Source organism: Pituophis catenifer, unplaced genomic scaffold (genome assembly GCF_029215685.1).
Source record: "Pituophis catenifer annectens isolate HBS135680 unplaced genomic scaffold, rPitCat1.0.hap2 SCAF_2, whole genome shotgun sequence".
Classification (NCBI taxonomy): domain Eukaryota; kingdom Metazoa; phylum Chordata; class Lepidosauria; order Squamata; family Colubridae; genus Pituophis; species Pituophis catenifer.
The window spans coordinates 65,423,275-65,434,415 of record NW_027256882.1 but is presented as its reverse complement, the minus strand read 5'-3'; the positions used below and the strand labels follow the sequence as shown (position 1 = coordinate 65,434,415).

The window sequence follows — 11,141 nt, the reverse complement described above, 5'->3', positions numbered from 1 at the left end:
GGCGCACCCCGAAGCCGAAGCTTCCGCAGAGCTTTCCCTTCCGCCCCGGCTGGCCTTTGCGCGGACGCCGTCTCGGCCCGAACACCCTTGCCCCGGCCCTTCCCTCGCAGCGACTTCAAGCGCCCCCGTAAGCCTACAATGTGTCAGTTGTTGCAAAAGAAGGGGAAGGCGGGCCTTTCGGCTCGGTGCGTGACGCGGGGCCAACTTCATTCAAGCCTTGCCCGTCAAAAGAAGGCAGCAGCTCTCCCGCGCGAGAGAAGCCCCAGCTTAAAAAACCCTCAGCCGCTGCTTTCTCGGCAGCCCGGCTTAAGTTCGCCGGGAAGAGGAAGGCGGCGCAAGGCGAGCTCTTCGCGGCTCCCTCTGAGCTTCTCCTCCGCGCCTCCTCAGCCGCGGCGTTATACTACCTACATGCTAAACGGAGGAGGAGCCTGAGTTTTCCCTTCGCTTCCTCCACTTCTCCTTTGCGAGCCTTTTTTTTCTCGCGTAGGGGCTTCCGGCGCTCGGCTTTTATTTATCGATTTATTTATCGGCGTCTTTTTTCTTCTAGGCGAACCTCTCTTCCCCCCCTCCCCCCCATTTCCTCGTCGAAGCCTACTTGGGTGCAGGTGACACACCCTCCTCGCTCCTCCCCTCCATTCACCCCGCTTCTCAACGCCGGCGGCGGCGGCGGCGGCTCCCGAGCGTTCCCAGCAGGTTCTCCCTGCCTTGCCTCCAAGCTGGCCCGAAGGCAAATGCCAGGGAATCGGCTGGCCGAAGGAGAGGGGAGAAGCTGCCCTTCTTCTCTTTGCTGAGCGTCTCTCTCGCTCGCTCTCTCGCTCCTCCGGAGTAGATCGGGCTCGGGGAGGGGAGGGGAGGGAGGAGGAGAAGAAGGAGGAGGAGGGGAAAAAAAAAAGGAGGGCGAGCGGCGGGAGTGCGCTTGGGGGGAATCGGAGGCAAGAGCAGCGGGCGAGGGCGCCGAAGGAGGAGGAAACGAAAACCCCGGCTCGCCCGCGCGGACTGAGCAAGAGCAGCGCTGTCCCCCAAAGATGTCATCTCAAGCAAAGTTCAAGAAAGACAAAGAGATTATCGCGGAATATGAAACTCAAGTGAAAGGTGAGTCTGACTTTCCCCCTCCCCCTCCCCCCAAGCTTTCTCCCCTTTTCCTCCTCCTCCTCTGGTCCCTTCATTGTCCTGTATCTTATTCTGCCTCGGTTCTCGCAGTGAGAAGGCACCGGGGACGGAGGGGAGGGGAGGAGAAGAGAGTGGGCGGGGGGGGGGCTGGGGTTGTCCGCTGAACGGGACTTGCCGAAGCCCAGAGGTCGGGCGGTGTGTCGCGGGGAAGGTGTGAGGAGCGGGAGGGCAGGGTAGTAAAAGCTGCATTGCAGTTGTGTGAATGGTGGCTCGGGGAGGGGGGGGGCTCTCGGGTCATGAGCTCTTCTCGACGGCCAAGGCTCGCGCTCTCTCGCCTTCTTTTTCCTGGCTTGGGGGGGGGGGGGAGAAGGCTGGTGCCGTCCTTTTGATGGAAGCCCCGTTTCAGGGCAGGCGTGGTGGTGGTGGTGGGGAGGGGGGGGGCAGCCATCTGTGGTGCGTACACCATAGATACGCCTGGAGGCTCGCTTTGCATCGAGCCTCTGCCGGAGACGTAGGCGTGTGAGGCTTGTATCTTCCCCTATGGGAGGCTGCTTGCAGGAAAAAGCGGTGGCTTGCGATGAAAGCCCGGGTGCCGAAGAGAGACTGGGAACTGTCAGCATTTTAAGATTTCCGTCTTCAAAATCTGTGGCCTTTCCCTCCCCGATTTTTGATCTTTGCTACAGGCTCTGAAAGTCATACAACACTGGGAATGGAAGTACTGCTCCCGTGTGAGATTTTGAAGGGAGTATTCTCTGCTACAGGGCATAAAGAGAAGGCTGTATGTTGGGGAAACTAGTCTATCTGGCGGCATTCTGATTTCAGCACCCCAATACCTTCTTGGACTAAAGCTTGACTTAAATAGGTTGTCTATAATATAGGTAGCCGCATTTTCCCTTTTCCATGTTATGCAATACTCTTGACACAGTAGAAAACCCACAAGATAAGCTGCTTTCTTGGTTTGGCTTTGGTTTTTTTTTTTGGTTTTGCTTTAAGATAACATTTAAAAAAATACTTTTCCAGTATTCACTCCCTCAACTCCATAGTTGAGACCCATTAGTAGCTTAAATGTAAGCATGGTGCTGAATCTACACCTTGCCCTTGAGTGTTTGCTGTAGAACTAGTGCAGTACAAGTGCTGCTTTCCTAATTCACAGATTATTTTTTTTTTGCTGGAGTAATTTTGAAAGAACAGAGAGGGTTTAGTTTTGCATGCACAATTATTAGGCTGTTTGGAATGAGCAGTGCTTATGCAAAAGAGATTTCCAGATGGAGATGGGAGTGAGTTGGTTTGCAAAGTGATCTCAACATTGTTTCAGAGTCCTGTGGTTGATGCTTAATGTAGGAATATTACTTAGTGTGCTAAATTATAACTTGCAGAACTGGGTGCATACTTCCATCAGAATATTTTCATAAACGTTCAGGATTTAAGGCCTTGATATGCATGTAAGATCCTGATAAAGTCTACTGGGCAAGCTACCTGTTTATAGTTCACCACTCACTCGGCAAACTCAGGATGGTACATGAACCTTATACATGCCTCCTGGAAGATTTGATGCTAAATCTCAAGGTCTAAGTCACTTCTGAACTTCAGCTCTTTTGAAGCAATGCTTATCTTTGTACTAGAGTATCTTTCTCCAAGCTGGGATGCTCTGGAGTATGAATTCAGTAATTCATTACTGAAATATTCAGCCACATTGATAGGGAATTATTGGAATTAGAATCCCAATTCTTCTGATTACAAACTAGGTTTTTGATATAGATTTCTGACTCTAATGAATGTAGTTCTACATTAATTCCCTGAAACACCAGAAGATAATTCTGGATCTACTGTTGTGCCTCTTGATTTAAGCAGAGGTGTGAGATATGACTGATTATATTTTCAAAAGCTAATAACCACATACTATCATTCATAATTATTCCTAGATATCCTGTAGTTCCTTCAGGAAATTTCTTAATCTGCTCTCGCCAAAACAGGTCTTAGTGGTTGCTTTACAGGCAAGTTACTCAGTGGCTTGCAATGTGCTTTCCACAAATGTGTTTATATATTCCTCTCCTCTGTGGTCTATTTTACTTGTAGTTGTAAATTTAATTCTGAGAAGAGAGATATATCCAATTTATAGTGTATTAGCAGAACACAACCTGAAATTCCACCTGACATTATTCAACCATTGAATAAAACTGTAGAATTTAGGCTCAGCTGGTATCAGTATTAAGTTTTCCTGAGCATATTTTAGGTGCTTTCAATGAATCAGGTCACAACTTGGATTAGTAAAGTAAGTGCCAGATTGGGGGAAAGGACTGTTAGCCTCTGTTTTGTGTTCTGCATTTTTAGTGAATGGATGCCGTAACAGATTGTTCCGCATCACATATCATCTGATTGTGCATAATTTGGGCAATTTTTATATCACAGTGCTTTACGATTGAGCAGCCTAATGTAGCCTCTTTCCTTATTGATATTTGTCAGAGAGGAAAGAATTCCAAAAAGTACTTTTTTTTTCTTGCAGTAAGTAATAATCCTAAAATGTTTTTAGCAGGACAATATGGGTATGAACGTACCCTTCTTTCCAAGCAATTTTAGCAGACCTCATTTTCCTTTATTGTTGTTACTGAAGTTGATAGTTGTTCATGATGTGTGAAATGTGAGCTGAATTTAAAAAGAAAAATATTTAAATTGGAGTTATTGAGACAATTGAGCCACAATCTTATTATGAAAGATAATTATGCTTCTTTCAAAAATTGATTCATCCTCCTCTTGTCTGTGATCTATAGTAGTGATATCTTGTTGGAAGAGCAGATAAAAGCAAGGTGGGATTTATACAGTGGCTGTAAATGGTTTATAAGCCATACTAGTTGGCTTCAGTCTGCATTTAATCAAAGTCAAGCAAACTGCATGATTTCTAGAAGATTAACCAAAGATATATAACCAAGATATATTCAACATCTAATAGATGTTGAATATATATCAAGAACTTATTTTAAAAGTTATTAGTTATGTTTGTTGTGGATTTTTTTTTTACTGTTTATTGATGCATTATAGAATTGGTTGTTGTTGTTAGTTGTGAAGTCATGTCTGACCCATTGTGACCCATTGGACAACATTCCTCCAGGCCTCTACCATCCTCTGGAGCCCATTTAAGCTCACGCCTACTGTTTCAGTGACTCCATCCAGCCACCTCGTTCTCTGTCGTCCTCTTCTTTTGCCCTCAATCTTGATTGAATCAATCTAGAATTGATAGTATACAATTAAAGTATACAATATAAGTAAATTATGGGTTAGCATTAGCCCAAAGGGAAAACTCATTAAAAATGTGAAGACCTTAAATTATGCAACAAGTTGTGGGCAGTTAAGATACATGATTTACATCTTCAATATAATATCTAGACTGTTGTGTATGTGTAAATATCCTTCATTCATATTGACCACTCAACATGTAACTTCTCTCCATTTGTTCTCCAGACAAATGGATAGACAGCAGCTGTTGGTTCATTGTATTTGTGTTGCTTTCTCAGTTGACAAGAAAGAATGAGAAACAAATTGGCTTGTAGCTATCCTTGGCTGTCTCCAGATAAGGGCCTTAATTTGCATTAAGCACTTATCATTTCAGAACTGTAACAGTGTTTTCACACAATAGCTTGGCTCTTATGTAGTTCCAAACCAAGCTAAACAAACAGCATTAGAGAGATGTGTGAACCCCACTCAGTGAGTTTTTGTTCACCATTTCATTGCAAAGAAACCAGTTTTATGTCCAAGAAATGTTGTATGTGTAAAGAGTAAAGACTAAATCCTAGTCAGGACTTCCAACTGCTTGACCTACCCATAGTTTTTTTAAAATTATACCTGGTTATTTATTTTTGACCAGCTTATTTATTACAGTTTTGTGGTAGACTATACAGTTTTATTGAAACTGTAAAAACAAAGTTCATTAGTTGAAGGTTGACTTAGTCTTCTATCCTTCTGAGGTTAGTAAAATGAGGACCCAGATTGTTGGGGGGCAATATTGCTGACTCTGTAAACCACTTAGAGTTGTAAAGCACTGTGAAGTGGTATATAAGTCTAAGTGCTATTGCTATTTACAACTCATTAAAAATGTGAAGACCTTAAATTATGCAACAAGTTGTGGGCAGTTAAGATACATGATTTACAACTTCAATATAATATCTAGACTGTTGTGTAACATTCATTCATATTGACCACTCAACATGTAACTTCTCTCCAGCAACTTTCCTCTTGCTATTTACAACAGGGAAGAGAACTATAAAAGCATATAAAGGTCCTTAACCCAATAATACACTAGATGATCAAGAGTTAAGATGCTGATACTCCAAAAAAGTGACTACATCTGATTAACAGGAAATCTGTGAATACTTTTGCCTTCTCCCCACCAACTCTACTTACAGATTTCAGAAGGAAGAACCTAGAAACTTTCTTTATGCCATGGAAAATGGCAATTTGGATAGTAAGTTTTTAGAATGATGTAATACAATCATTCCCTCTAATAAGGGTTAAGAGGTCTAGATCCACTGTGGATTGTAAAAATGGCCAGGTTGAGTTAGGTGGCTATAGAAATTAAATAAACAAACCGGCTGTGATGGTCTCAGTAGTTATTGGGACACCGGGTCCCATATCAAAAAATATTGGACAGCACTATTAATCTGCGCATTGAGAAAATTTACATGTCAGTTGCAAAAGGCCACATTGTTTGGATCTACACACATACTACAGCATACATTATGACATTCTAGGGATACAGAATAACAAGGCTGAAAGGTAGCTTGGAGGTCTTCTAGTCCAAAGCCCTGCTTAAGCAGGAGATCCTATACCATTTCAGACAAATGGTGTCCAATGGATGAACTTGATGCATATGAAAATCAACATCAGCTAAAGCAGGGGTCCCCAACCTGTGCTTGCCGGCCACTCACGTGAAACCATTCCCTCTTCTCCTCCCTCTTCTCCACCCCACCCCTCTACAAAGCCAGAAACCTTTGGGAACTCTGAGCTAAAGAATGGGCAGCTGGGTCTTTGCATTGTTGTGAAAGATAATACTTACTCATTCCTACATATTTATATATCCACCCATCCTACAATCAAGTGGCTCTATAATAATATCAATTATAATAAAAATAATGGCAGAGAGAACTCTGTAATTAAGACAAGGCTTAGTTCATGCTTAATATAAAAACAAATATTTGTGATGGAATGCTTGGGTGACCTTGGGGGACAAGGGAAAGAGATGCTGTTTAGGAATCAGCCAATATAGGCTGGAGTCCCCCGTGGCTTGATCATCAGAGAAAAGAACGTAGGAAGAGTCCCACCTTGCTACACAATAGATTAAATGAGATGACCAAATGCTTTCCTATGACTTTGAGATAGTCAAAAATTTAATTAGTTTTTAGTGCTCACAAGCTCATACTTTTTTTTTCTTTAAAAGGTGAAACTAAATATCAGGAGTGGGAACAATTAAAGTAATAGTTACGTAATGTTTCTAGCCTGTGGAGTTACAAACCTTTGCCCCCAAATTACAGTGTAGCTGATAATTCCAGTGTAAAATACAGGAACATTTGTGCAGGGAAGCTTTAATTGTTTTCTTGAAAGGGCATATTTTGCTCTTATTCATTTATCTCCTGGCATACACATAATCAGATGTTTTAGTGTGGATTCACCCAAACTTATAAACAAGTGATAATCTAATACAAATAAATTTGTACAATCAATTATAGTTCTTTTCAGAAGATTGTTTAGTTCAAATTGGAGGTAGGGATTGGAAGCTGAAGTCAACAGGGTTCAAATCATGTGAGAATACAGTCAACCTTCTAAAACCAGGAAGATCAGTTCTATTTGGCGCCAAAATGGCATCCAGAGTTTCTGGGTGTCAGACCCAAAGGATCAGGATTATACATTAAGTTGAGAAGATTTACTACCCAAGCCTATACACAAGACTTTACTCAACTAACAGTCAGCACTAGATTGACGTTAGATAAGAATCAACAGAATTCAGGGAGGGTGGGCTGCAGTGGTGGGTTGCTACCGGTTCGCCCTGGTTCAGTTGAACTGGTAGCGGTGGTGGCGGGAGGCTCTGCCCACCGCTCAGATGTCATCATGGACACTGCACATGTGCGTGCTCCCAATAGCGAACTGGTAGTGAAGGTAAGTGAAACCCACTACTGGTGGGCTGGACTTGGATTGCTTGTGGCAACATAGTGACACTAAGCTGATGATGCACTTAACTCCACACTGACCCAGCTCTGCCTGCCCTTCTCTTACGCCGGGTTCATATTTGTGCTACTAAGTGATTTGTTTTAATCGTGGGTGTACTCACATAATACCTAAGATATTAAGTCTTATTGTGATGTATAATAACATTACATAACAAATACTGATAGTTTAGGGATTGCCTTATTTAGCAAAATTTGCAGTTACAATAGTGATGAAAAACTGATTTTATGACCAATCCTTGCATTCCTGACCTTTTGAAGTCTGTAAAGCAAAGGAAAATTGAAGATTATAAACCCAAAGGAAGAAGTGAGAGTCATACATTCTGTGGCTTTCACAAATGCATAGAATAGGCATTCCTTCTTATACCTTGCTTCAGGTGGGATGGAAATTGAAATCAAAACTAATAATCGGTTTCAAATTCCTGTATATGCTGAATGGAAATTACAATTGGTCCAGACTTTGTGGTAGGTTAAATGATTCATTTGTTCCCATTTAGTGTTTTGGTTTAACCTGCTTTATTTATTTATTTATTTATTTATTTATTTATTTATTTATTATTCAAATTTTATACCGCCCTTCTCCTTTCAGACTCAGGACGGTGAACAGCCAAAATAAAAACATCTATACATAACATTACAGTTAAAAATAGAGTTAAAATAATTTATAAATTTGGCCCGTAATTTAAAACTTGTCAATTTAAAATCAATATTAAAATTTTAAAACTAATCCTAAAATCAAGACAGACCGGCTAACTGAAAAAAATAAGTTTTTAGGGCCCGACGAAAAGTCCGGAGGTCAGAGATCACTCGTATCTCTGGGGGTAGATTGTTCCATAGGGTAGGTGCCACCACAGAGAAGGCTCTCCTCCTGGGGGTCGCCAGCCGGCATTGTCTGGCCGACGGCACTCTGAGGAGGCCCACTCTGTGGGAGCAGACCGGCCGGTGGGAGGCTATTGGTGGCAGAAGGCGGTCCTGTAAGTACCCTGGCCCTAAGCAATGGAGTGCTTTAAAGGTGATCACCAACACCTTGAAGCACACCCGGAAGTCCACTGGAAGCCAATGCAGCTCGCGCAGGAGAGGAGTCACATGGGAGCGCCCCGTCGCTCCCATAATCCCCCGCGCGGCCGCATTCTGCACCAGTTGGAGCCTCCGGGTGTACCCCAAGGGGAGCCCCATGTAGAGAGCGTTACAATAGTCCAGACGAGAGGTGACGAGTGCTTGAGTGACCGTGTGTAGGGAGTCCCGGTCCAGAAAGGGACGCAACTGGCGTATCAGGCGAACCTGACAAAACCCCCCCTGGCCACGGCCGTCATATGCCCTTCTGAAGACAGCCGTGCATCCAGGAGGACACCCAAGTTGCGGGCCCTCTCCGTGGGGGCCAATGATTCACCCCCAATAACCAGCGATGGCGTCAGCTGGCTATACCGGGACGCCGGCAGCCACAGCCACTCGGTCTTGGAAGGGTTGAGTCGAAGCCTGTTTCTCCCCATCTAGACCCGCACGGCCTCCAGGCACTGGGACATCACTTCCAAGGCATCATTGGGATGGTCTGGGGTGGAAATGTACAGCTGAGTATCATCAGCGTACTGATGGAACTCCACCCCAAAACCACGGATGATCTCACCCAGCGGCTTCACATAAATGTTGAACAGGAGGGGCGAGAGGACCGACCCTTGAGGCACCCCACAAACAAGGCGCCTTGGGGTCGACCGCTGCCTCCCTGTCAACATGGATTGCGACCGGTCGGAGAGATAGGAGGAGAACCACCGCAAAACGGTGCCCCCCCACTCCCAGTCCCTCCAGCCGGCGCAACATGATACCATGGTCGATGGTATCAAAAGCTGCTGAGAGGTCTAATAGGACCAGGATAGAGGAATAACCCCTATCCCGGGCCCTCCAGAGATCATCCACCAATGCGACCAATGCCGTTTCCGTGCTGTACCCAGGTCTGAACCCGGACTGGAGCGGATCCAGATAGACAGCTTCAGGTCAAATTTATGCAGAAATAGTGAAAATTCAAAAGGGTTCACAAACTTTTAAGCACCACTACGCATATTGTTTCTATTGCCATGAAACAGAGGTATTTTATGATCTCACAGTCAAAATCAGAGGGCTTTAGAACATGCCCTGTAGAATGGATAAGAGCCAACACAGCAGTCTAGTTTATGGTCTTGGAGACATTTAACAAGACTGTGACAAATATGATGATAATCATCAGCTTTCTGACCTGTTTGTGCTGGAAACATACGTGAAGCTAAATAATGGTGTATAATAACCATTAGTTGCTATACAGATAATCCTCAACTTACAACCACAATTGGGACCGGAATTTTGGTTGCTAAGCAACAAAACACTGCTTTACAAAGAGTTCTTTGGTAGAGCTGGGGCTGGTTTTGTGGTCTAAGAAAGGGAAAGAAGGGTTGCTTTAGGCTACCTCCCCTTTTTTGCAGTGCAAAGCCAGACCCATAAAGTCCAGAAACATTTATTTTTTATTTTTATTTTTTCAATTTGTATACCGCCCTTCTCCAATAGGACTCAGGGCGGTGAACAGCCAGAATAAAAACAAAACATACAAAATTTAAAAACAGTTTAAAATAATTAAATATAAATATAAATATATTTAAAACAAACCCAATTTAAAATCAGTTAAAATTTAACCCATGGCAGAAAGAGGTGATTTGGTGTACTCTGTCCTCTTCAAACTGCTTTGGGCTCCCCCCACCCATTTTGTTTTTGTTTTTTTCTGTGTGAAGTCAGCTCATTATGGCCGGGCATGCCTCCTCAGCAGTGGACGGCAAGAAATTGCAAAGGCGAGCTGATGTGGTTGAGTGCAGGCCGGCAGGGACCAAAAGGTCATAGATGCGGGTAGAGATGAGTGGGCGGAGGGAATTTCAGGGCCTCTGCAATCATAAGTACTACCTATCATCCGAGTTTTGATCACATGACCACAGGAATGCTGCAATGGCCTTAACTTCTGGCATTGATCATAAATCTCTTCGTTCACCGTTGTCATAACTTTGAATGGTCACTGAATGAATGGCTATAAGTCAAGGACTGCCTGTCCTGAAAAATACTGCTATGCAGAATTAGATCCCAAGCATAAAGAGGCCCAGATGAGATCCTAAATGCAAAAAGGAACAGGTGTGGAACATCCTTTCGGAGGGATTTTAGGGAAGTCTTTTTCCAACATAAATAAAACATTGATAAACCAAAAGTATAGTACTGAACGTGAACTGGATAAGCTAATTTTTAATTTATATGAGGCCTGAACTGACTTGAGATTTAGTCATAGGTTGTGCAACTGAGTGGCTGCAAGTTGTCTCAATATTAATAGATGAGATGGGAACAATGTAATTGAGAGCAAATCAGTCTTTTTGTACTGCATAATTCATTGCTCTGGTTTATGAGTCTTAGAGAAATTGTTAATCTAACCCTTTTATTGTAGGGATAATTTTGATTTTACATGTCCATTTAAGAGGATAAGCAGTGAATTTTGTATATTTATATAATAAGGATTCCAATATTTTATTTTGGCTGCTGTTGCTGCATGATCCCAAGAAAAGAAGCATTGGTTTAAGGATGTGGCAATAGGTTATATATATATATATATATATATATATCACTGTTTCCTTTTAAAATCTGGTTCATTGCACACCCTAGGTCAGTAATGGTTAACCTTTTCGGCACTGATTGCTGAAACTGGAGCACGTGTGTGCCAGAGTGCCGGAACCTGGAAGAGAGCACCTGGCTGGTGTACATGCACGGTGTGGCCAGCTGCACTTTTGGGTTCCATTGCACGCATGCGCACTGGACAGCTGC

General features: G+C 43.4%; 1 protein-coding gene across 2 annotated transcripts in view; it reads left to right on the top strand.

The window, feature by feature from the left end:
* Positions 1-1,025: 1,025 nt before the first annotated feature.
* Positions 1,026-11,141, top strand: part of SRGAP3 (SLIT-ROBO Rho GTPase activating protein 3) — a 223,151-nt gene continuing 213,035 nt past the window's right edge. For both annotated transcript variants that reach the window (XM_070933588.1, XM_070933587.1), the window contains exon 1: positions 1,026-1,092. In XM_070933588.1, the coding sequence (XP_070789689.1) occupies positions 1,026-1,092 (67 nt within the window). The remainder of the gene's footprint in view (positions 1,093-11,141) is intronic.